This window comes from Pyxicephalus adspersus, chromosome 6 (genome assembly GCF_032062135.1).
Source record: "Pyxicephalus adspersus chromosome 6, UCB_Pads_2.0, whole genome shotgun sequence".
NCBI classification, from domain to species: domain Eukaryota; kingdom Metazoa; phylum Chordata; class Amphibia; order Anura; family Pyxicephalidae; genus Pyxicephalus; species Pyxicephalus adspersus.
This window is the reverse complement of record NC_092863.1, coordinates 71025894-71053236: the sequence shown is the minus strand read 5'-3', so window position 1 is coordinate 71053236 and position 27343 is coordinate 71025894. Positions and strand designations below refer to the sequence as shown.

The 27343-nt window shown below is 38.9% G+C and overlaps 1 protein-coding gene across 3 annotated transcripts in view; it reads left to right on the top strand.

Annotated features, from left to right (window-relative positions):
- The window catches only part of SLF1 (SMC5-SMC6 complex localization factor 1), a 65052-nt gene that overhangs the window by 24736 nt on the left and 12973 nt on the right, over positions 1-27343 (top strand). For 2 of the 3 annotated variants that reach the window (XM_072416153.1, XM_072416155.1), the window contains exons 7-14: positions 273-326; positions 8214-8369; positions 11233-11399; positions 12287-12430; positions 12998-13157; positions 14534-14681; positions 15030-15175; positions 18899-19071. In XM_072416153.1, the coding sequence (XP_072272254.1) occupies positions 273-326; positions 8214-8369; positions 11233-11399; positions 12287-12430; positions 12998-13157; positions 14534-14681; positions 15030-15175; positions 18899-19071 (1148 nt within the window). The remainder of the gene's footprint in view (positions 1-272; positions 327-8213; positions 8370-11232; positions 11400-12286; positions 12431-12997; positions 13158-14533; positions 14682-15029; positions 15176-18898; positions 19072-27343) is intronic. The other variant, XM_072416154.1, reaches the window with a different exon arrangement.

The window sequence follows — 27343 nt, the reverse complement described above, 5'->3', positions numbered from 1 at the left end:
TAGACTAACATGGGTGAACCTGGGTGATCCAGAAAACTTGAAACAGATTTCTTCAATCATTTATATTTGGTAAATGTTCTCAATCCTGGACCGAACCAAGCACAGGTTTGCTGAAACAACTGGGTTCACCTATCTTCTCCAGTGTTGTGGAATTCAGATAAAAAGGGCTTTATTGCTTGCACTTTTGATAGTTATTTGTATGCCCCTCCCCCCCCCCCCCCCCAATCAATTTGTAAAATTAAATTTCTGTTAATGGCAAACATGTGTTCTAGGCATGCCGTCAGAGGTGTACAGGAATGTTCCCTAGGTATTATGAGAAGCTTAAGGTAAGTTTATTGTATATGTGTTTTATATTTGTAAAGATTATTCCAATAGTAAATGAATCTAAATAAATAAATTGCTTGTTAGTCATACATTGGCATTGACAACCACCTCTATGGCAATCTCTTATGTTTTGCTTGGTTTCCAGTTCTCTTCACTTGCTTGTTGCCGCTTTATGCTTGGTTTGTTTCCAGCTATACAGTGTCATAGGCATTTCTATGTTTTTTTTTTTGTCTGCACAGTTCTTTACTTATAGTCATGGACTAGAAAGACAAGGCATGGCATCTTGTTTGGAGCCATCCATCAGTGGTGTTAACAGTGAATACCAGCAAGTCTCTCCTGTCGCGATTTAACTGTTCCAATACTTTGACATCCAGACTTTAGCTTTGCCATAGGTATCGAACACCAGTCTCATTGATCCTACTATATATCCTTCAAAGCCAATTAGCCTCTATCAGCAGTCACACAGATTGCTACTCACACTTCTTTCAAGTTTCTACAACTTGGCTTTCACAAATCATCAACCTCTCCTTTTCACAGTCCTTTTCACTAACACAGCTTGACAGCAGTTTGGCTCAGGAATAGACACGCCCTGCAGCCAGCATCAAGAACACACAGGCTGCAGCCAGCATCAAAGACACACACGCTGCAGCCAGCATCAAAGACACACACGCTGCAGCCAGCATAAAGGACACACACGCAGGATCAGATATCTGGAGCTGTCTCGGTGAGTACTTTTTTAATTTACCGGTATGTATGCTTTTATTTTCTTTTTCTCCTAGGTCTTATTTTCGGGGTAGGTCTTATATTAGGGCAGGTTTACAAAATAGTGCTAGGTCTTACTTTCGGGGTAGGTCTTATTTTCGGGGAAACACGGTATATACACACACACACACACACACAAAACCCATGCATTAAACTTACCACCTCCACAGTGATTCTCTGTGGACCCCAAGACCTGCCGTGGCTTCATCAATCAGTGCAACATCCATTTTGAGCTTCAGCCACATAACTTCCCCACTGACCGGGCCAAAAAGGCATATGTCATCTCCTTGCTGTCTAGAGAAGCTCTGGGAGAGGTGCATACAATCCAATCCGGATCAAAGGGGGATGAATGGAAAACCGCATTTAACACCAGGGTTGGGCATTATGAATACCTTGTGTGATACCCTTTGGTCTCTGCAATGCCCCAGCAGTTTTCCAGTAATTTGTCAATGAGGTGTTTCGAGACCTTTTATACGTCTGTGTGGTAGTCTATTTAGATGACATCTTGGTTTTTTCACCGATTTGCCTACTCACAGACACATTGTTCGCTTGGTCTTACAATGGCTCAGAGACAACGGACTATATGCGAAGGCAGAGAAGTGCCTGTTTGAACTTCCCCAGGTACCCTTCCTGAGTTACATTGTTTCCAAGGAAGACCTCTGCATGGATCCACAAAAAGTGTCAGCTATTTCCAACTGGCCTCTGCCTTCCGGTCTTAAGGCTACTCAGCGCTTCCCTGGATATACAAACTATTACCGACAGTTTATCAGGAATAACTCCACTCTGGTAGCTCCCATCAGGGCTCTTGCCCGGAAGTATGTGGACCCTAAGAACTGGCCCTCTAAGGCTATTGAGGCCTTTCATTCTTTAAAGGAAGCCTTTCTTTCCGGCCTAGCTCTGGGTAGACCAGATGTCACCAAGCCCTTCTCCATTAAGGTTGATGCCTCCTCCGACGGAGTGGAAGCTATTCTCTTCCAGACCCCCCACTGGAGCCAGACGCCCCTGTGCCTTCTCAAGGAAATTTTCCCCAGCGGAAAAGAATTACTCCATTGGGGACAGGGAGCTCCTAGCCATCAAGCTAGGGTTGGAGGGTTTCCCTAACAAGGTCACTATTCTTACTAACCACAAGAACCTCCAGTACTTGCAATCAGCTCGCCACCTCAACCCCCAGCAGGCTCGTTGGTCTTTATTCCTCTCTCGGTTTGATTTTATCATTACGTTCAAACCTGATTCTGATAACTCCAGAGCTGATGCTCTTTCTCGCTCCTTCGACTCACAGGACTCCGAGACTGCTGTGGACCCAGAATTTATCATCCCTCCAGGTCGCATCCTAGCCTGGACCTCTATCCAGGGGTCCGCTGGTCCTTCAGGCAAAACCTTGGTGCCACCTCAACTTCGCATAAGCATGTTACGATGGGGACATGATTCCAAACTTTCTGGTCATCTGGGCGTGCATAGAACGTTCACATTTCTTTCTCGACAGTACTGGTGGCCTAATCTTCAGAGGGATGTGACGGACTATGTCAAGGCCTGTGCTGTCTTTGCTCAAACGGAGTCTGCCACCTGTGCCCCTGCAGGACCACTTCGTCCACTACCTATTCCCACAGAACCCTGGTGTCATCTATCCATGTACTTCATTATGGATCTCCCTCCTTCAGATGGCTGTACGGTTACCTCGGTAGTCGTGGACCATTGTTTTAAAATGGCCCACTTTGTACCTCTCCCCGCTTTGTCATCAGCTGCAGCATTGGTGCCAATTTTCATCTGGGAAATTTTCCGACTTTATGGTATGCCCACTAATATTGTGTCAGATCGGGGAGTGCAGTTTACTTTCCGCTTCTGGAAAAGCTTCTGCAAATCCCTTGATATCTCTGCAGTATTCTCTTCAGCCTATCATCCGCTGACTAATGGGCAGACGGAGAGAATCAATCTGTTCTTGGAGCAATATCTTTGAGCCCTAGTATCTACCCACCATGATGACTGGGTGACTCTGCTACCTTTGCAGAATTTGCTCAAAACAATCATGTTTGCACCAGCATTAAGGAGTCCATTTTTTATTGTCTATGGCAAACATCCTCGCATTCCATCTCCTATACCCTGCTCCACTGAAGTTCCTGCACTCTGTGCCCTGCAGAGGGACTTCAACCGTATTTGGGCCTCAACATCAGAACACCTGAAGCAGTCGGCTGCCTGTTACAAGAAGTTTGCTTGATCTATTCTACAAATTTGAAGTCATGTCTGTTTTCACAGACCCCCTTTTGAGCCAATCCTGGACAATCATTTTTTCAACATGCTCTACAAGTTGCCTTGTCTTCAGAAGGAGATTGCTCTTCATTGTTTATATGTGGCCCAAGCTATCTATGTCTGTCTGGTTGCTGTAGGTTCATCAGAAAGTTTGACTCTTTTTGTCATCTGGTGGAGAGACCATCTGAACCTAAACCCACCTTGGGTAGGGGGCCACCTGTACCTGAGCTCACCTGGGAGAAAGACATCTTTTCCTGAACCCACTTGTACTTGAACCCAGATTGGAGAGGGACAATCTATACCCGAACACACCTGGGGGAGGGACCATCTGTACCTGAACCCTAATGGGAAAGGGGTCATCTCTACCTGAACTCACCTAGGGGAGGGGTCACCTGTGTCTGAACACACTTGAGGGAAGGGGTATCTACATCCCCCAATCCCCTTACACAGCAGGCGTTGCCTCATCTCCACACCAATAAAATCTCCCCTCCACCTATATCCCCGCCTGCCATTCATCCCATTTGCAGTTATTCTGTCACTAGCTGCAGCGGAGTTGCAAACCTGCACTGGTCCGCGGCTCAGAGTTTGAGGTCCTCTGCATAAGGCATAGGGTCACTCTATTGTTAAAGCTGACTCAGCTAGGGCTGTGCGTTCTTTTTGGGCCATTCAGGTTTGGGCTTTTAGGTCTATCATCTGGTCCTTAGTTTATGCGTTCTTTATATTTTAGTAAGTTGATGTCTAGGCTTCTGCCAATTCCAGCTTTGAGCATAAAGTCTTCATCCATGATTGTGATATATTCACTGAAATCTGTGAAAGCTCCTGAACTAAATGGGGTACCTAGTTAAAAATATTTGGCCTTTCTACTCCTCATATTACTTAATTACATATTAGCTTTTTAAGTACTGCATAAAGTATACAGGAGCCATTATAGTACAAGTAAATTAGGTGATACTTTTTAGGTACTTTTTTGATATGTGCAGTTAACAAAAATGTTGGATATTTACATACTGACATACACAGTGTGATTTTAACAAGTTTATCTATATTAAGACTGACTACAAATATTTGATGTGCCATATACTTGTGTTTGATAATTGAACTGTGTTACCATGGTTCAATACGACTGTTAACTAATAAAAAAAATAACAACTTCATTGCCTGAACAATTTGCGATTAACATACTTTTTCAAATTTCATAGGAAATGTTCATATATAAAATGATAGAAAAGTAGTTTTTGGATTGATTCGACATTTTTAAAAAACCCATCAAAAATATAGCTTGGTGTAGGACTAACATCAGCCATACATAATTTACCAAAATAAAGATTTAAGATTGTACATTTTTATTTTAAAAATTGTATATGGTTTATAACTAACAATAATATAATGTTGAGTGACTTAATGCCCCTTTCCATCACATCCTAGCAACTCTTTATCTCTTTGCACTCCATGCTAGCATTAGATCAATAACTGGGCTGAGTCTGTGTATGTACTTAAAGTCGTGTTTAATTATTTCAAGTGTAATGCACATGCACTGTGACAGCAGAAACAATGCAAGAATAATAGAATATATAACTGAGAGCAGCCACCAAGCTAACCAGCTCAGTATGTAAATCAGCAAAACAAAAGATTAATGCTCCTTACTTTGGAGACTCTGCCAGAAGCTCATAAACACCTCACATGAACATCAAAGGGTTTGTGTGAACAAAAACTAAATATCAAAGGAATCAGTTCCAAATAGGCTGCTACCCTTAAATTCACGCATAGTATACATCAACTGTAAGTAACAGGATTTCATGGGAACCATCAGAGCTAAGAGAAACATTGATTATATACTCAGACTTGCTTTGAGGGGAGATAACAGATGTTATGTCTCCATATGTGTAAATTTACACAGTTTGCCATTGCTAAGAAAAAAAAAATCATGTTTAATTTGTTTCCTAATATTATTTAATGTCACACTGGTATTTATACCTGTTTATTGATTTATTTGTATTGCACATCGTGCACAATTTATTTTATCTGCCATATTTATATAATTCTCAGTCAGAAGACTATTTTGCAATGTATAAACAAATCCAAACTATATCAGATGCCACCAGAAAGATCTGCAAAGCTTCAAGCTAGTCCAAAATGATTGGAATTGCAGAACATCTACAGAGAAGAAAATGCTTTAAATGTGTGTGTGTGTGTGTGTGTGTGGCAAAATCTGAATATAAAATATTTTTTAGCGCAACACTCCAGTACATGCAAATTCACCAATGTTGTGTCTTTTTAACTGCTAGTACTGTAAAAAAACTTCCTTTATAGGGCTGACCATTCTCTGGTTGCTCTAGGCCGTATTAGTTCTGCACTACTACTTGTAGTGCTGCAGGGGTGTTTTCTTATGTTTTAGTTTAACTTTGTGAGGTGCAGGGGTGGAATTAAAAGGGGAATCCAAGGGTACCTTCAGTTAATGTTCCTATGCTGAAGGATTGGTTGTTTTTTATAATGAATATTATTGATAGAAATCACATAGAAAGTTTACTGTTCAAACGTATTATCAGCTTGGATTCCCTGTAATATTTAAATGTATAATTAGCTGAGTAAATCAGCATAATTTCTGCAATCGAAAGTAAAGTTGAAAGAAACAAACAAGATGTTCATGCTCCAGGCCAGCAGTGCACAAATCAGCAATGACCAGTCTAAAATTGTAATGGTTTATTGTAGGTGCGAGAGACAGAACAACAACAAAAGAACCCTCAAAAACCCAGTTCTCAAAAGTCAGAGCTTGATGTGCATTGTAATGAGTGAAATAAGTATTTGATCATCCATCAACCAGCAAGATTTCAGGCTCCCAGGTGTCTTCACTGTATACAGGTAACGAGCTGAGATTAGGAGCACCCTCTGTAAGGGAGTGCTCCTAATCCAAGCTTGTTACAGTACCTGTATAAAAGACACCTGTCCACAGAAGCAATCAATCAATCTGATTCCAAACTAGCCACCATGGCCAAGACCAAAGAGCTGTCCAAGGATGTCAGGGACGAGACTAGGCTACAAGACTATCGCCAAGCAGCTTGGTGAGAAGGTGACAACAGTTGGCGCGATAATTCGCAAATGGAAGAAACACAAAATAACTGTCAATCTCTCTCGGTCTGGGGCTCCATGCAAGATTTCCCCTCATTAAGTTGCAATTATCACGAGAATCATATTTCACTCATTACAATGCACATAAAGCTCTGACTTTTGAGCACTGGGTTTTTGAGGGTTCTTTTGTTGCTATTCTGTCTCTCACACCTACAATAAACTATTACAATTATAGACTGGTCATTTCTTTGTCAGGGAGCAAACTTACAAAATCATCAGGGGATCAAATACTTCTTTCCCTCACTGTATCTCCATTATTAATTTGACAGATTTTACACACTCGCTGTAATCTTTCAGGCTATTTTAATCATCTTTGCATCACAAAAACAGTCTACATCTTTTCACAATGTTTATGGGGGTAGGTCATTTTAATCTGTTTATTAATATTATTATTAGTGACCCTTGAAAGGGTTTGTAAGTACATTAGTGACCCAAATACATTCTGGTGTGCAGATCAGTGTGGATCATCTGTTTCTAATATTTCATAATAACAAGCTGTACCTCATTGTATGGGTAAGTGGTAATCTTTGCTGAATGTCATATAACTGTGACAGTTCTAAAGGAGATAAAGTTTTTACAAAGGTAAATGTGGCCCAGTTTTTAATTTTCTAATAAGTAGATAGCTTTTTATAGAAAACAAATTAGTGGGCTTTTATCAGACTGAATCAAGAATTTTCTGCAGGTAATAATTTCTCTTAAATCCTTGACTGGTGCATGAGGATGGCCTTTAAAATAACCTGCATGTCACCGGGAGTTGATCATTATCTTAGAAATGTAGCACTTTCTGAAAAGAATAGTAATAGTGAGTACGCTTTTTATTCTGGGAGAAAGATCAGTGGTCTGATTTATGTATTTGGTACTAGTATGCATATTTTTACCCTTATAGCCATTAGTTTAAAGCTCAGTTTTTTTGAGGTGGGATTTAAAATGCAATGTGCTAATGGTGTGCTCACTTTCATATTACCTCTAAAAACTGAACAGCAATTGTTTCTCTCCCTGCCTGGAAAAAAAAAGTATGGTAAAGAAGAACATTGGCCTATAGTGCTTAGTTGTTTCTATATAACCTTCCAAGAATGTTTTGACAGATTCTGCTATTAGCTTCCTTCTCAAAGCTGAAGTTGATTGTTCTAATATTTTGCTTTCATGGTACCCCCCCCCCCATTAACATGATAGTCGAAATGCTGAATACAATCTTTGTCTGTTCTTCTCTGTGCTATGTAGGATCATCATGGCTGTATGACAGTGTTAAGGGAGCCAGAAATGTTTTGAGGGGTTGCCAACGAGTGATTAGCATGATTCAGCCTTTTACTGCTACCACTGTAGCTTTGCTTCATTTTCATTTCATTTTCTTGTCCTTTTTTTAGCGTAGAAATAATATGTGGGGGCTATATATGTTGCTTAGTTAGTTGGCAGTGGCAGTGGTGGTCCCACTCCCTCCAAAATCCCTGGCTGATCTTGCTCTGTGGCCAGTGCTGGTACTAGCCAGGTATAAAATAAATCGGTGCTGTCTATTCCTAATTGTACTTGTGCTAGGGCAGAGATCAAGGATCTAAAATATACACAAGTGTGTATGATTTCTAGACATTGGGCATTTTTCAGTAAAATAGCTGTAACTGAGCCTGGGATGACTTTTGGGAATGGGTTAAATCTAAATCTGAAATTACAAATATTATTACCCTAAAAATTGCAATGCCTTGAGCAACAGGTTTATCTGAATAGCAGCTGTCTAGTTCACATGGTCTTTTGATTTCTTTTAGGTTAAACGCAATGAAATTTGCCACTCCAGTTGGAATAGAATCGAAGAACTGATAGAAGGACAGTTTTTCACAGAAGCTTTTGGGGAAATTGAAAGTCTTCTTCCTTCCATGTTCCCCCAGAAATGTTTCATTTTGCTCCTCAAGCACTTTATTCAGGTAATTGCTCCCCCTTTTTCAGTAAGCAAATAAAACAACTAATTTTGCAGGTGCATTTAATTGAAAAATCATTATTAAAAGATGCTATTTGTTCATCAAAATGTATTTTATTCAGAAATAAAGTTGTCCACACGTTTTCATCAGTATGTTGAGCAGCTGTCACTTTACATAGTACCCCAAATGTACTTAAATAACTAGTTACTGATCACAGGTCATCTCTAGAAATCCCCATTATGGACTTACAGTATTCTATTGTATAGTCCAGTGTAATGCAAATATTTTACTATTAAAAATGGAAACACAAGCCTATTGTGTAAAACACCATAGATAGTCACATACTGTATATACTTGAATATAAACCGAGATTTTTTTTTTTTGACAGTATTATGCCTGTCAAAAACCAACCTTGGTTTATATTCTGGTCAGTGCTTGCCACAATTTATGGCAGCTGAGGTTAGACATCAGAGGTGCTAGAGGGAGAAAGCAGCCATTAAACGCTAAGCAGGGGCTGTCCTGCTGTCCACTGAAAATACCATACTTGATGGGTAAGTAATGAGCGAGGAGGATGGGGGGGTGCTGAAATGGAAGGACAATAGAAAGGGAGCAAGACGTAGGGCTTAATCTAAAGATGAAGGAAGCAATGTGTTTCTTGGTGCTGCAGAACATTTTACAGCTGGAATTGTACTGCTTTCCTGATCCATATAGAAAAACAAAAGAAAAAAACATTTTCTTGGAGTCTCTGCATATAGCTCTTGGTAGATGACATCTTGCTGTAGAATGTAGTGAATTCAGACTGGGTAATGGTTTTACCTATACAGGTAGTCCCCGGGTTAAGGACATCGGACATATGAACGCCTCCTAGATATGAACGGGACTTCCCTGCTCGCTCCTGTGCAGAACGGAGGCTCGAAGGGGGGAGGGGGGCGGTTTGCATGACTTGCAGAAATCTTTTGCTAAACACAGCTGAGGTTGTGGGTGATCTTAGGGGGGGGACTGAGCTCTTTCTACAGCCTTTTGTAACTCTTTACTGACCAAGACAAATTCTGCAGTTGTTTCGTTTTCCATATCAAAGCACAGCTTGTTTCAGAAGGTAATGAATGTCTAGGCTCCATAAAGGTTTTTTTTTTTTTTGCTTTGTTTGTGAATAACTTACAAGGAGGATTTTATACAGTAATTGACACCTCACTGCCTAATACTATGTTGAAAAAAAACATCTCTTCTAATTGCAATTATTAAAATATTGTACCAGTTCCAACTTAAGAACAAACCCACAGTCCCTATTTCGTATGTAACCCAGGGACTACCTGTATAGAGCCATAAATACAGTAGTCTAGGAATGTTGTAACTAATGTGGACAGAATTGGACTTAGGTTTCAACAGTGGAGCTGTTACCATGCCCTCTCCTTTACAGAGCACATAGTAGGAATTAAGTGTATTCCTTGAATCCCTTGCCCACTGATACCTGTATTACCACTTTGCAGCCAGGCCGATTGCGAGGAAACTATTTTTGCATTGAAATCAGAGATGAATAAATAGTAAAAGTGGGGGCAGTTAACCCATTTTTACTAACTGATGTTTTGGAATGTTAGCAGTGGCAGCAACATTTTGTGCCAATGTATTGATTCTGCTTTTCAGGGCCAAACCTTCATTTTTTTTGTTTGCGTATATTGAGAATTTTAATTGAAACTAATATGTTCCCATGTTTTGCCCATCTAAAAATCTTTAGGCACAATTAATAGGGTAATTTGCTTGTCAGTTCAGACTATACCCTTACTGGTGTTAACTCATTTAGGTGATATGCACCTTAGGTTGCTGGAATTTCGTAGTCCAACAGAAAGTTGGAAATGCTTTCAAAAGTATTCATTGACAGGTACAATTGTCCTGTAGTTGAACTTTAGGACAGAAAAAAAAAGTATCAAACACTGGGTCCATTTTCACTAAAGCTGTTTATTGTGTTTTCCAAAACACATGTATGTTTCTGTGATTGTCACTATATGTTGTTTCTTGAAGCCCATCCATTTGAATCGGCAGCCCAATGCTTCATATTTATGGAAAGGTAGTGCATGCACACTGAGCTTTTTGCAGCATGAAACACATGGCATGGTGTTGCCTCACAATGTGCTGTATTGCGCTGGTAAGGTGCATTTGGAGTGCCTTAAAATGAATAGCAACCCAGATAACCAATGCCTGCCAAGTGTGGAAATACTTGCTTTTAACACTACTTTGTGCACTAGTGGAAATTTGCCCCTACTCTATAAAGCACTCTGCGGTCATTCAGAGAATAGGGACAGATAGAACAAACACTGATACCCATAGGGTTTTTTACTCCGTTAACACCCATAGTCCTTGTTAACACTGTACTTACTGCCATGATTGACAAGAGGCTGTGTCCAAGAAAAAGGGAAAATAGTGGCATCTGTTTCCGATATTCTGTGTTTTCTACCATTCACATTGAATGCATTGCTAAATGGTGTACTTTAGAGGACATGGGTCACATTAAATGAGTCGGGAAGAATAGGATCTCCTCTGGTTTTCTTTAAATAGGTTGACTAGTTTTTTTATGTTGTAAAATGAAAGTGAATTGCAATGTAATGTGGGGAAATGTTTGATATGTTTCTTCAAAATAGCTTTTCAGAAGACCATTTTTTTAACAACATTTCAGCTGTAAACTCCTATAATCAGGGACATTTGCTATAATGATGATAAGGAGCCTCAATTATGCTGTAGCATTAACATTTTGCTTCTTTTTGAACAAATCTTTATATTTTATTTTTATATATTTGTGTTTTTATATATTCTTATTTTTCCTGTAAATGTATGCATTTTAAAAAGAACTATTGTTTACTGTTTTTGTTTTTCCCAGGGAAATATAGAAATCAGCCAATTTGATCGTTTTTTTGGTGTGTTTTCCAACCTCTTGTTTTATCATCCTCCGTGGGAATCCGTATATATGTCCCAGTTCTACCTTAATATTCTTCAGTGTCCTATTTGTAAAAAAGGAACTTGGCCCTTCATCGAAGCTCTCATACGGTAATAATTTAGGCTGCAGAAAGAGACATCTTATATGCCCACATACGCCAATTAAACCCTATAGGAATTATTCAATCATTGATTTTCCTCCTGTTAGATGAAATTCAACTGGATTCTGTGGTTGCCAACACATTGCACTTTATTTTTACATACAGACAACAGTTCTTTATAATTGTGAGGAAAATAGCAGTTAATGAGCACACTGACTGTTTAATAAAGCCCAAATAAACCCAACATTACCAAGTCAAATCTCTGTTCCCTTTGAAACTGAATTTTACAAATTACAAAAACATTGTGTACCAGTGTTTGGCTTTAGCTTTGCAGTTGTTTGACCTCTCCAGCATTTTAGTTTCCTGTTAACAGGTTGTGGTCAGGCACACCACCTACTTCCTGCTCCTACTTCGCTTCTACAAGTCCTGCCTTCTTGTGTCGACACATGGTTCCCACTGCAATCTAGCTTTCCCGCAAAATGTAGTCTGGAATTTCTTGTTTTTCCTATTTTGGGTGTCACATTTAATTGTCCCACTGGCTGACCTTACTGAAGAGAAGAAATGGAAAGTGGTGCTGTGTGCCAACTTATTTGGCCCATAAAACAGATATTTTGCTTACCATTTTGTGTCAATATGCTGTTTTCATACACCTATCATCCTGGTTGCCTTCTTCAATGTTGGGTTTGTTTGACCTTTAAAATTTTTCATGTTTTTTTTTTAAACAGGGTGCTAATTAGCAAAATAATCCATACCACACTTAGAGAATTTGAAGACATTTTATAACAATCTTACTTAATTAAAAATCTGTATCCAGCTACCCTATTAAAAACAAAAGTAATACTATTAGAACTCTATACTCTTACGTCTGTTAATCGTGAGTTTTCTTTCTCTTCGTAGGTGTTTTATTGATGATGTTTTCTGCTTGTGCCATGAAACGCTTGATCTGGAAATTAATATTGTTAAAAGAAGACAGGTTGTTGCATCAGTCCTGAAATTTGTCGCAAACATTATGCAGGAAGAGGCAAAATCACTAAGTGCAAGGTGATATTTTCTTCCTTCTTAAATGCCTGAAAAAAACAATTTTCTTGTTATGCCTCCTGCTGTTTCAGTCTTTGACCTTTTAAGAAGCTAAGCTTGCAAAGAGGCTTCAGCTTCAGTGTTGGATGCATGCCCCCCCTCTGTACAGTGTGGTTTCATCCACCACCTCCATACATTATTACAGGTCAGTGACGTTGAGGCTGGTAAAAGGGCCACAAAGCCAAAATCAGACTTCTTCAACAAGCGAGTAAGTGTAGTGCAGATGGCTGGACAGATGCATAATAAACCCTGTCGCCATTTTAAAAAAAAAATGCAAGTAAAACACAGAAAATATCAGGAACTTTACTTAACTTGCAATGTTTTTGTTTTCCATAAATTATTTTATGTGTGCCTCAGAATACTAAAAAGTTGGTTTATTCCAGGAAGGGTTTATTTTAAGCTAAATATTTCACTGATCTGAAACGTTTAGTAAAGTCACAACTTTTTTTCAGAGATAAAAATGTCACTAAGCATACATTATAGTAAGAAAAAATAACCTCTAACATTTATTTTCTTTAACTCTAATGCTAGGCTTTCTGAAGGTGCAGAATCACATAAAACATTGTTTCCATCTTTTATTGTTGGGGTCTTTTGGCCTGAGACCAGGACTTTGGTGTTTGCAACTAAGAATGTGACTGTCTTAACAGACCTAGTAATCATGTCCCACAAGAAAACACTTCATTCTGAGAGTGTAAGTATTTAAATATTGTTGGCAACATAATCTTGTATTCAGTATGGGAAATTTGTTGGATAATTGTTGATCTTGTGATTTAGACGATCTGAAAGGCAGAACGCCACTTGTGGTGTACGAGGGGGCGCTTAGAAGTTCCTGGCTTTGCCCTGCAAGAAGAGAGCCAGAGTAATGAAAAAAAAACATTTATTCAACATATACTCCTCTGAGACTGATGCACTTGGTACAGCGTAGTTACAGCTTTTCTAGACTGTTCAAATAAAAGTCCTTTGGTTGGGCCGCAAACCAGCTCTCAGCAGCATCCTTGACATCAGGAATGTCCTTAAAACGTTGCCCCTTCAGGTGTTTCTTCAAACAGGTCAGGTGAGTAGGGGGGATGGTGGACCAGTTGGAAACCAAGGACGTTCAATTTGGCAGCCACAACATTGGATGTGTGCACAGGTGCATTGTCCTGCAAAAAAAGGAACCCTTTCGTCAACTTTCCACAGCGTTTCATCTTAATTTGCCTCCTTCAGCTAGTCCAGGAGGTTAGCATAATACTGTCCAGTGATACTAGAGCCCTGAGGTAGGTAGTTTTCCAACACAATACCGTCTTTGACCCAGAAAACGGACACCATGACTTTTTTGGCTGATTTCTGGGTTTGGAATTTCTTCGGCCGCGGGGACCCGCTGTGGTGCTTTTCCTTTGACTGTTCCTTGGTTTCAGGATCATAGATGTGGAGCCAGGCTTCATCCTCAGTCACTAACCTAACCAAAAAGTCTTGTGCAGCTTCCAATTGGGCCAAAACGGCTTAGGATGCTTCAACTCGTTCCTTCTTCTGATCACTGTTCAAACATTTCGGCACCCACTTCGCTGAATCGGCTCATGGACAGCATCGAAGGTTGCCGGGTCAGTTGAGGTTGGGGGGGCGCCCACTGTGGGGCTCATCTTCAACAGTGAAATGCCCAGTCTTAAAACGAGATATCAAGGTTTTCACAGTGCTGTAGGAAGGAAACTTCTCCCCCAGTGTTTTTGACTCAGAGTGAATGTCCTTTGTTGACTTTCCCTGGAGAAACAGAAACTTCATGACGGCCCGTAACTCAGACGACGTGAAACTTGCTTGTGCCTCTGCCATCATAGCTTCTGACTAAAAGAAAAAACAGTTTTAAGAATCCCCTGATATTTGCACATTTACATACTAAGATATTATGCTGTCATTATGCTGTCATATGTGCCCCCACACTCATTTTTCTATTTCACCTGGAAGGGAGCAAAGCCATTGCTTTTGCAATGAAGGTGTACCCAAAACATTTAAATGACATCATGGTATTTTAATTACTGTGTAGTATGTTGTGATTTTACTGATAAGGTTTAATTATGTGTAATTATAATATAGGTGGTATGCCAAGAAATTGCCACATTACTGAATGGAATGCTGGCTGCTACTGTGGACTTTTGGATATTGCTTGGAGTCTACCTGAACAAGAACTTGCTGCACCATGTGGCCAGTGATTTTATATACTACATCTGTGTATCCTGTGAAGGTATGATCCCATCTTTCTTTATTCACGAGTGCAGAACCTGCATTAAAAAGTGCTGCAATGAAAATATGTTATCTCATTACAAAGGGCATCCTTGGTAATCTAATTTAATAACATTATTTAACTTAAGTTTAACTTCAGGAAAGTATAACAAGTACAGAATAATTCAGAAATGTGGTTATTAAAATCATGAGTTAATGTATTTGTGAATGAAATTCATGTACGTAAATCTGGCTTTATGCCAGCCTTTCTTATATTAGATTAAAGTACTTTGTATTAAAATGTAGTTGTGTGTAAAAGATGAAATTCTACTTTAAATCTTATAACGTCTGGCCTCTACTTTCATTACAGAGTTTACTTTAGAAGAGAAAGAACAGTTTATTTGTTCTATTGCTTCATCTTGGCTTCAGATGTTGGTCTCAGAAGTGATATTTAAAAATCTTTACTTAGAGAACAGTGTTACCATGTCCTCGGAGCCCATAACTTTGGAGAAACTGGTAAGCAGATATTTTTTGGAACTTGATCTTAGATTCTTGCGAAATGATAAAGCTCAAGGTAATTTGAGTGGATTTTGCTGACTTAAAGCAGAACAAAACCTAAAATAAAAAAAACACAAATAAAAAAAAAAACTTTAATCCCATAGGTCCGTGGATCTGTCGGGAGGTTTCTTCGCTTGGGTCCCGCGTCATCCCGGTATCCGTTTTTGGCTGGTGCATCCTCTGTGCCGGGCGCCCACATCTTCTCTCCTCTTCCAAGTTCTTCTTCCTGGTCACCCAATCTCGCACTGTGCAGGCTCAAGGTCGGGTGACGTAGATGGAATAAAGATTGCCATCCCACTACATATGCGTGATATCGGCAATTTTTTCTTTTCATTAATGAAAGGGCTCCTACTGCGCATGCCCGAGATAAGGGCATGCACAAAAGAAGCCGCCAAGAGCCTCCCGGGATGCGTGAAGTAGGTATCCCGGGAGGCTTTGCGCCCCCATTCTGTTCTGATCGCCAGGTTGTCTACCCTCCTATGTAAGGTAAAAATTTTGAGTTTAGGTCCGTTTTAAAGCACTGTGTAAGTCACAAAAAAACAAAATTTAGTCAGATAGACATTGTACTAAAACTTTCCTTTTTTATAGTGTTACGTTCCTGTTAGAGAATTTGTGCAGTGTGTTTACCTATGAATATTGTTGGATGTATTGGAAAGGATAAAAAGGATGTCGGACTTCAAAATGGGTGCTAAGCATTGTGGCTGTATTTTATAAATAGCTATTAGCAGGTGACATAATGATTAATGCATTTACTCCAACTTTTGCTTTGTTGCTTCTTAAAAAAATAGAGAATATATGTGTATATAATTTTTACTGCTTCTGCCCTGCATCCTAAACAGCCAGCAACCCAGACATGCAGTAGAGCCTGGTATCCTTTTTTCTGGAATAATGACAGAGGTGCAAATATGAGCAAGGCCCAAATGTGTCATATGTTTTTACCTTACTGTTGCCTCCTTTTATTAGGTACAACTATTCTACAGGTTAGGAGGGTGGACTCTCAGTAAAAGTTACTTGATTATATTTCATGTAATTGATACTTTCTGGTACATTTTAGTGATCCTCCAATGAAAAGCTGCATTAAAGAAAGCAATTATACACTTTAGGCATCCAAATGTTATGTTTAGATGTGACATTTTGACCTATTTCATTAGATGAACAATTAGGACTATTCCATGTAGTATTCATATATTATACAGAAAACAAGCAGACTTTTTCCAGTTTTATTATTCTTACGGAATCTTTTTAGAGCATGTTTTGCTGTTGTGTATTCCACATAGCGTTTATCACGTGAATCTGTAAAGAACCTGTAGGGATAGTTGTCCTTACTCACCTCCTAATTAGCTCTGACTGCTCTTACTAATTTTTCAGGTCAGGTCTTGGCAGAAGGGCAGCTGTTATCACTCAGAACTATCCCTTTAGCTTTCTCACATCACTGCAGCAAGTTAACCCTTAGGGCACCTACACAAGCATATTCTCATGTTTCCATCTAAACAGAATGCAACTTGAGAAAATGACTGTAAAGACTTCACAGAGCTTAGATCTCTATCCTTTGTCTTATTCTGAAACACACAGGCAACATTGGTATATGTCCTACCAACCAATATGACTTGCTTCCTCAGAACTCTGTACTGTCTATGGTTACAAGATTGACCACTTTTAGTTCCACATAATTGTCCTGTGCTCCAGCAATCATTTGGGGCTGAGAATGCTAAAATACATGAATAGTATTGTTAACAATAAATTTTTTGAAAATACAGGGTTTGGCATTACCTAAAATTTAACTTACTAGCTTTAGAGTCAATTGCTAAAATTCCCTTTTAGGGCTGTATGCATAATACAGCTGGTTCCTAATTTATTTTCATTTACAAGGCACTGATCAAAGAAGCATTCCTCTCAAAATATCTCAACTGTTACCAACATAGTAGGTGCATGTCCAGTAAATTTCTTTACAAACCTGGTTAATTAAAAAGAAATGTGCAAAAGAAAGATGATCTTATTTAAAAACTGTTTTTTAAAACATGCAGCATATCCAGCTGTAGAGGCATCTACAATTATTTGCAAATCTCAACTTTTTATTGTTCTCATGAAAGTAAAGATGGGCTCCTATCACTTCTTAAAGCAAACCTATCACCAACATTTTTACTTTACATGAAAGAGTAGACAACCATTATGTAAAGTAAAAGCTTTCTTCCTAAAAAACTAAATATAGGTCGAAGTCCCTCTCTTACCACCGCAGTGGTAAAGACAGAATGGGAGCGCAGAGCCTCCTGGGATACCCATATCACGCGTACCAGAAAAATGCCAATGTCATGCAGGTGCAGTGAGATTGGGCAATGTAGTCAGAAGAAGAATAAAGGAAGATAAGGGGAGGATCAGAGGATGGCACGGAACCCAAACATGATCATCTCTCGAGGGATCTGCAGCTGTAAATGTAAGTGGAATTTTTTTCAAAGTTTTTAGTTTTGATTTAAATGTAATAGGAAGGCTTGTTGACTAAAAGGAAGTATGGAAATTCCAAACAAAAAGTCAAAGTTTGGAGATTGTTTTTATTTCCATATCAGAAAGCCTTAGCTACCTATAACAGTGTTTCTCAACCAAGGTTCAGTGGAACCTTAGGGTTCCTCCAAAAGTTGCTGGGGGTTCCTTGAGCTGTCTAGCAATGTGTGTCTCTCAAATGAGTTACCACTGACACCAATGATCTTGTTGGCAATCCATAAGGTTGGCAATCTCTCCATTGGCCACAATGTAAGAGGCATTCTGACCACTGACCACTAAGCCAATATACTAGAACTTCACATATCAGAAATATTGGCAGGCATGTCCTGAAATCTTAAAGTTATTTCAAGGGTTTCACTGTGTTAAAAAAAAAAAAAAAGTTGAAAAAGGCTCCCAGAATAACTGTCAAACCAAAAGTCACTGAAGTGGTTGTTGATAGAATTTTAGGGACTTATCAGTGAACTAGAGCAAAATTGAATACAATGTTTTCTTGATTTTGACCAGTGACATGCCACAGCCTAAGCAAAGCAATCTAACTTGCTATATACTATTGATGTGCCAGGTAGGTTTTGAATTGTGTTCTGATCCTCAAATTCATTGGGCTAAGCTTGGAGTCTGTTTTGGATTCATGGCACAGCATTGTTACTGGGATCCTAATTTCTTATTGAAGTGATTGCAAAGACACTGTCAAAGTAAAGCAATATTGTTTTAAAAAATAAATTATTTAAAAGTAATAATTTTAATGGCAGAGTCTGTTTAGCACTCAACATAACATTGTTATGGGTTACATTTATTGATCTGCCTGTGATAGCACTGCTTGGGAATTATTAGTAATTCGTGTGAGCCGTGCGGTGTCTTTACCTTTACTATTAATACCTATAACTTGCTGAGGAGGGGTGCCCACACGCAGCTCCTAAGTTTAAAACATTTTATATGTAAATGTTTTTTGTGTCCATGAAAACCCACGTACAGTAAGGGTATATAGTAAGAGCTGTACTTTTTTAGGCTATATGCTTTGAAACCAGTTTAGGTGTAAAAAGTCCGTATTGAAGCTTTAATAAATCAAAATGATCTCATTGTTTTTTATGAGACGTGTTCATGCAATTCATAAGTTTTTTTTTTTAATGACATGACTTTATTTTGCCTATTTAATGTATTTTCTTAATACAACATCTTTGCTGTCAGATCCACACATATATTCCTGCTCTCTGGAAAATAGGGGCAAATGAAAGTGAAAAAGTCCAGAAAGCAGGCGGAAAAAGAAAAATAGGGCAACGGCCTTGCCTGGAGTCTCAAAGGGCTTTACTGATGCTAAATGGTGAAAATCAAAACCAAGGCGATGTGCTGCTTGATCTGCCGTAAGTAATACCTATAACATCACCATTTTTCTGCTTTGGGGGACAGCTTCTGACCTGACACATATCCTGAACTTTGTGTGACCTTTGTTGTTGTCTGGAAATGAAGATGACTGTCAGAAAGCCTTTTTGTGTTTAACCTACAACACATCTCTCTGCTCTCTGGTGACTTGCTCCAAACAAGCCTGCAGACCTAGCAAGGACATGGTGCACTGTTTAGTTGTACCATACACAAAGTACTGATTTTTTTCCCCTTCTGCAAAATGCCTTATTTTTAATAGTTTGCATATCATTTTATTTATTTCATTGTGAACTGAAGAATCATCTCTACCGTGTTTTAAAGACCTTAGTCCATTAACTCTTTATAATATGTTGATCAGGGGGCAGTACAAAATTTTACATTTAAACAGCATCATTTTGAGCTATATCTATATTTTGAAGAATGCAGCCAGTTTATTTACTTGGTGAAATCACAAGACAACACATAACACAATATTTTATGGCTGTAAATGGTTAAAAAATGTTCATCAGCCAAAAATAGTCAGCTTCATCAAAGGCACAAAAGTTTTTTTTTTTTATTAAATAAAGCTAATACAGGTAAATTTTTAAATTAATTAGGTTAGTGAGTAAAGTAATACATCACATCTATCAGTAAATCAATAAAAAAAACTGCCTATCAGTATATGCAAATTATTGACGTCAAGGTGAATTTTATACCCCATTGATTATCTGATTCGAATCTCTTGTGGGCTTTTGGGAAGTAAAATCATTTATGACTTTTTACCTTACTTTCCTAATCCAAGACTGTGATGTGAGACACATGAACGTGTATGCTGTGTCAAATTGCCGTTTAAGGAGGAACACCCAAGAATCTGTGGATAAAAACATGTCATCCAGAGAATGGGATTAAGGACACGTAGAATAGAGAAAAAGAATGCTCCATGTTAAAAGCATTTTTAAGAACCTTTTTAAAGCTTAACCTTTGTTTTCATTCTAGATGGTTTTCCCCAGGAGTACTTATCCCTCCCTAAATATGTTAATGTGAAGAAAAAGACAAAATAGGGGAAAAACATATTAGGGCAAAGTTTGTAATGTAATCATTTTAAAGGAAACAGAGTTTGTTAAAGTGTATATATACTTTATATAAACTTCATGGAGAAAAAATTAGGAAAATCATTTTTCCAGGGAGTATTGTATTTTTTTTTTTGACATCTAAGAAAACCATGACCATATACAGAAAAAAGTGTCATTTTGATATATATATCAACAAAATAGGGAAAATACAGATATCATCAATAGAGGCATCACAGTTTTTTTGGCTTCCTGGAGGTCAAAACATTTTTCTATCGTCATAACTCACAAAAGAGAAAACCTGTGAAAAGACAGCAAACACTAGAGGGAAGGGGTGGGGGGAAGAATGGGAAGGGGTTCTAGTCTCATGTATGATTTAAGCATGCATTGGAAAAAAATTCTCCAAACTATAATGTGATATTGACTTTGCTATTGCTGTTTAATACAAGATACCCTGTCGACCAAATAAATTGTTCCCAGTAAAACCAAGTGTGCATGTTCTTGGTTCTTGCAGATTCGTCAGAGGCCGCCAAATCTTCTATTGCCCTAATATAATTTACTATTGCCCTAATATAATTGTTTCATGGTTGGTGGTGAAGTTTGTTTCCATAAAACAGGGATACATGCCTTTGCAGCATTTAACAAATGGTAAAACAGGGAGGACCCATATTTTTTCCTAGACATAGTGGAGATGTGAAGCAGGGCCAACTCTGGCTTATTGTGAAATGACACCCCTGTGAGATTTTTATTAGCGCCAGCCACCCCTTTCCAAAAAGTATGCAAGAGGGAGCAGTTCCAAAAATTATGCAGTAACGTGCCAGGCTCCTTTTCACAGCGCCAGCAGAGAGGACTGGTATGAGGGTACGTTTTTGCCAAGACACTCAGTTCTATACCACCATGTAAGTAATTTATAATTTAGTCTCCTGTTAGTGATCGCTGATAGAGGTCCTATGGCTATAATAAAATCATTGTTCTCTCGTTGTTGCTGTTTCGTGAAAACCTGTTGCAATTCCCTCTCCCACCCTTTCTCAACAACTGATATGTATAAGATAAGGTTCCTTTCATTGGGCCCTCAGCTGCACATGTCTGCTCCAGTGCAGTAAGTGACCTACTCAATTGTTGAGGCTCAGGAACGGAGTGTAGGATATGTTTAAATTGCAAGGTCCTCCGGGGGGCCCAGGCTGGGCAGCAAGTGTTTAGTGTGTACTCTGACATGAGGTATCCATTCTCCAGAGGTAATAAAGTGCATAGCCCGGCAAAACTCCTTTAATTTCCAATGTCTAAAGACAGAGTCTGTAAAGCTTGGTGTAAACACCGGGTATTCTAGAATAGGAGACAATGAGGGTGGATAAGGTTTAACTCTAGAATCGTGAAGAAACATTCTAATTACTCGCAAGGTTTCTCCGATAAGTGGGTGTTTTCTTAGCTTTGGCTACTGAATCAGGTGGCGACCACGCTAGCAGATGTATGGGTGTGGAAATTTCCTCTGTTTGGATCCAACCCTTTAGCTCACTATGTCTGCACCTGTCAATGAGATGAGTTAAATGAACTGTGACATGATACAATATCCGGTCTGGAAAGGCCATACGTCCTTGTAATTTAGCCATTCTAAGACCCTTGAAACCAATTCGAGGAGATTCATTACCCCATATATAACGTATAAACTCTGATTGAATCTTTGATAAAAGTGTGGGGAGGATCCGTACTGATAAGGTCTATAAAAGGTACAGTAGTCTAGGTATGACATTCATTTTAAGAATATTACAGCCACAAAAACGTATTATGCCTCAACCGTTGCAGCATTGCTGTATGTGAAACATCAGATGGGATGAAGGTGCCCAGATACTTTAGAGTTCCCTTAGCCAATTTAAATGGGAAGGAGGGTGTTAAGCTCTGACACATTGTAGGTGTTAAAGTAACGTTAAGGCCTCAGATATTTTAAGAATAATTTTAAAATTGGAGAATAGCACATAATCCCGAAATTCTTTTAGTAAATTAGGGATAGACATTACTGGGGAGGTCATGTAGAACAGCAAATCGTCAGCATATGCTACTACTTTGACATGTTTCTCTTATGTGCGCTCCTGAAATATTTGGATTAGATATTATTCGTCTTAAAAGGGTTCAAATATCAGTATAAAGAGTAGTGGTGAGAGGGGGCATCCCTGCCTCGTCACATTCGTAATGGCAAATGAGTCAGATAAAACTCTGTTGGCTCTTACACACACTGTGGGGTTTAAATATAAGGCCTGTCTCCAATTAAGTTGCCAGGACGGGGTACCTATATGTGTTAGTACTTGTCTGAGGTATGTCCAGTTCACCTGATCGAATGCCTTCCCTGCATCCATAGAGAGAAGCATCATTGGGATCTGGTTAGTGTACATGGTTGATTTATTTTAAGCGTACGAATTGTGTTGTCCCTGGCTTCCCGCAATGGGAGGAAATCGATTTGATCAGTATGTATCAGGGATTGTAATAGAGGGGTCAACCTATGAGCTATAATACCAGAAAAAAGCTTCAAATCACAGTTTAACAAGAATATTGGTCTATATTAGGCACATGATTGTGGGTCCTTATCAGGTTTGGGAATACCAGTGATGTGAGCAGGTAGAGCAGGGTCGGCAAACTCTTTGGACTACTAGGCCATTTCAGGAGGTCAAGAAGGCACACTAGGCCAAAAGAAACAAGCTGTTCAAGGAAAGGTTTTTTCCAACCTTGACTGCAAGCGAGCAGCCTCAGTCTTCCACTCACCCCCGGTGTAGTCTCTGTACGTGTGCGCATGCTTGACATCGAAATGCCTCTTGAGATTCGACCACGTGAAAGTGCTATTGTCGTTGCACACTAAACACTGGCTTTGTTGCCCCGTTGGACGAAGAATAATTCGTCAGTCCATTCGGGGTTGAAAACACGACGTTTGAGGTCAACCTTACAGAGACTGGTAGCTGCGCGTTGCGGGGCGTTAGGCTGAACTGGAATACTGGCTAGGCCATATCCGGCCTAAAGACCGATGTTTGCCTACCTCTGAGCTAGAGTATCAACTGGCAGGGAATCCAGATCCAGGATAGCATTAAAGGCCGTTAGAAAGGGCTGCCCCAATAAAGTTTGAATCCTCTTGTAATAGGCCAGGGTTAATCCATCTGAACACCAGGGCTTTGCCTGTAGCTGCCTTTGATAATGCTGTTTGGAACTCCTGTAATGTAATAGGGACATCCAGAGCTTCCAGGGGTTCTTCTGAAAGGCCAGGGAGGCCCGAAGATTCCAAATATTCCCTTACTATCTCTAAAGGTGGTGTAGGTGGGGCAGGGGAGTCCATAGAGGATCGCAGATTATACAGTTTTTTGTAAAATTGACGGAAGGAGGCCGCAATATCTTTGGAGGAGTGAACAGCACTACCTGCCATGGAAGATATGCTTGGTATATAGCTCTGGGACCTTTTACCTCAAATGGCTCGGGCTAATGCCGCCCCACATTTATTTGCATATTCATAAAAGAAGCCCCTGCATTTGGACAATTGCGCTTTTGCTCTTTCTTGACATATAGAGGCTATTTGTTCACTAATCCTAGTAAGGCGAGCTTCCAGATCAGTGGTGTGATGACATTTATGCATTGTTTCTAAATTATACAGTTCTTGCTAGAGATTAATAAGCCTTGCCTGTCTTTTCTTCTTTTCCCTGTGGCCCAGTTGTATAAAGAGACCACTTATAACACATTTATGGGCCTCCCAGACCATCAGGGGTCTTTGGACCGAGAAGGAGTTATGGAGAAAAAATTCTCGCAACTCCCTCTCCGCCAACAATCCAACATCTGGGTACTGTAACAAATCTTCGTTTCATCTCCAAGAACATGGCTTTGTCATATATACATCCAATGCAAGAGTTATAGATACTCTATGAAAACTGGTGCATGGTCAGAAAAAGTGGCTGTACCTATTGAGGAGAATTGAACCATAGGAACTACATCATGTTTTACTAGAAAAAGATCTATGCATGAATACGTTTTGTGTACTGGGGAGTAGAATGAATAGTCCCTTTGTGTAGGATCTTGAAGCCAAGTGGCCAGCCTTCCAATGTAAGCAAACAGTAGAGGCTTAATAATAATATGCTAATTATTTTTTTGTCTATAGTCAGATAACAGGTAAATTATAAAACATATACCGGAAACATCATCATTCTGCTAAAAAATACTATTTATAAGCGTTGGTGACAATAGTTATTGATTCTAATAACTTGCCAAAAAAAAAAAATATTGAAAACTAGCATATTTCCAAAGGAAATGCTCTAGGGATTAAAACAAAAATACATTTACACTGCCTCATTTTTTAACGACTACCTTCTGTTTCTTGGCCATTACATTACATAGGGAAGAGCTCCCAGGTAAGCCCTATATTGAAAACAGTCTGACAGCTATGATGTCACCAAACAGGAGTTTTAAAGTTTTTCCCCAATTAAAGAGCACATAGATCATTTTCCAATCCAAAATGAGCATTTGTACACACTTTTGCATGCATCGTTAAATGTAAAGGTAACATTTTGATAACCAAAAATACATAAGGCATGTCAATGCTGCATAGACCTCCCTAGAGTTTTAAACGTAAGTCAACAAACTGCAGGAGACATAACATCCCATCAGCTTAAGAAAGTTAAAGGTAAATTATGTCCTCTTGACCACCAAATCTCTACCCAAACATCTATAAGTGCTCTTATATATGCATAAAAGCAGCAAAGGTACTTAAAGTCACAGATACTGAGCTGTCTAAATTTCACACATAAACATGTACATATCAAAAGTTAGAAACTTTTGCATATATATATATATAATTCGTCTGCAGATTTACCAAAATAAAACATGCTAATTTATATGACTTTTGTAAATTGTGCAAAAAGGGTTTTACCCTCATCCGTGTCTGCAGCACGTCTTGGTTTGTTTTATAGGGTGCTTCTGATATGTCTATTTGGTGTAAATGTTTTTGTTGTCCATGTTAGAACACTTTTCTTGCTCTACATTTTCACAGATTTTCTGGTTCTCAATGCCTTTAACAAAAAGTTCCATGCTGAAGACATCTATGATTCATGTGTTGGCATTCTTTCTTTTTTGCAGTCTTTGGGCAAGGTGTGTAATAGAATAAATGAGTGATTGCCCGTCTTTTCAAATGTAATATTTGTACATAGGACAAAGAATATTCCTGATGGCTCCCAGGATATATAACCTGTCTCAGACCCTTGATGATCCTAAATAAATATCCGTGCCTGCAGGTGTGTTTCTGAGTGAAAACAATCCAGAGGAAACCTTACACAGCTCTCAGAAGTGAAGTGGCTGCCCCCTTTCAGGTTACATATCTGCTGAGTAGCTCAACATCTACATGTATTATTTAAGCACCAAGTACTTTCTGATATACTTTTCACTTTAAATTTAATGTATTTAAACTATAAATAGATGCTAGCTTACAATAAGTGAATCCTTAGAGGGAAAGTTCAACCTGTTAGTAATAAGTGGTTTATAATTATGATTTTTTATGCATTGAGGGCCATGATAATACATATCACTTTACAGGGTATACAATAAATATAGAAACATACCAAAAAGCTTCTTATCTAATAGATAATGCAGAATGATACAAATATATATATATGCCATGTAAGCGAAGAACCAGCTGTATATTATTAAGACATATATAATAAATAAATGGGAAGATTAACACCATACATGGGGTGTGACCTGCCACTTGTTGCCCTACACTTATCTAAAAATTTCTTTTGTTTTTCTGATTAATAAGTAATGATCAATTAGAATATGGCACAACATAGGAATATATATATATAGGATAAAAAAATAAATACATTTCATTATCCACTATTACTAAATTGCTGATCGTTATGATAGATCTGGTTTTGGCATGGCAGCTGTGCTGTGCCCTAAACATGCATATAATGCCTATTTGTGAAATAACATCCACAAGGCTATAAAAAGTTTCACTTTAGGTCATTTTTGTGTTCATTGTGGTCTCTTTAGACACATCAATTCTTCAACATTCTACCATCTATTCTTTGAAACAAGCTGCTGAAATCTGTTGCAGAAGAATAAATGACGGACCAGCCAGCAGTGGGTGAAGGGAAGAATATTTCTTTATCAGTTTATTTAATCTCCAATATATATGCTGTTTTCCTAAAGAGTACATTTACTGCAGAAAAGCCCATACTGTCTTTAATGCTCAGAAGGATCTTTTCTCTTTAGTATATTGAAGATACTTAGTGTGAGTAAAGTAAGATGTAGGATTCCTAAACTTTAACAGCAGGTGACATGTTCTAGGATATCCTGGATTTTTATAGGCTCCCCAGGCCTTACATCTGGCATTAAGTACCCTCTAAGTTAGGTTTAGCTGCAATAACCCTGTTCCCACTTTCTGACCATCTTTATAGGGGGCAGTGGAGGCATTGTGGGACAACTACAACTAGCCTGTCACAGTGTCACCACAAAGGCAGGTTGGCCCTTGCCTTGGCATGAGGTGATATGCTTTCCCTTCTACTGGGACTCAATCCTTCCTCCTTTTTGGTATCTATGGGACCTGGTTATAGGGGAAATTTCTTCACACTCTATATGTGTTTTTAACTGTTTCTGTGTGCATCATGAATTTTGCATGCCTCACAAATGGGCAGGTAGCTAATCAAGTCAGCATATTGAGCACAGCCTAGTTCAGATGTCATCTGTTTTGCAGCGTGCCTTTTTATGTTTCGCTTCTGCCCATATTTTATGTGTGATTGGCAGCTGAAAGAGTGGCAATTGGTCAGAGGATGCACTCTAGGGCATATTATTTGCTGAGATTTGTTCTGCCTGCAGGTTCCTCCATTGCTCAATATGCACAACCTCTGCATGGCCTACACAGCAATACCTTTGTAACTAATATTCCTCAGGTTTATTTTGTAATGCTCAAACTTCTGTACTCTACTAGTATTTTGTTACTATATTTCTCTTTAAAGAATGGCAGTGCTTGATTAGGAGGATTGTTGTCTGTCCCTCCTGTGGTGGATCTTGTACTTTAACAAAGGTTCAATTAGTCCAGTTTAAAAATCATCATCTTTTAAAAAAACCTACAGACAAAAATGCTGAGGTGATTGCTAGTTCCATGTATTTTATTACTGGAATGTCAAAACCAGTTTTTCCATGTTGATATTTTTTCCGACGTTGATATCCCTTGGTTATAGGTGAA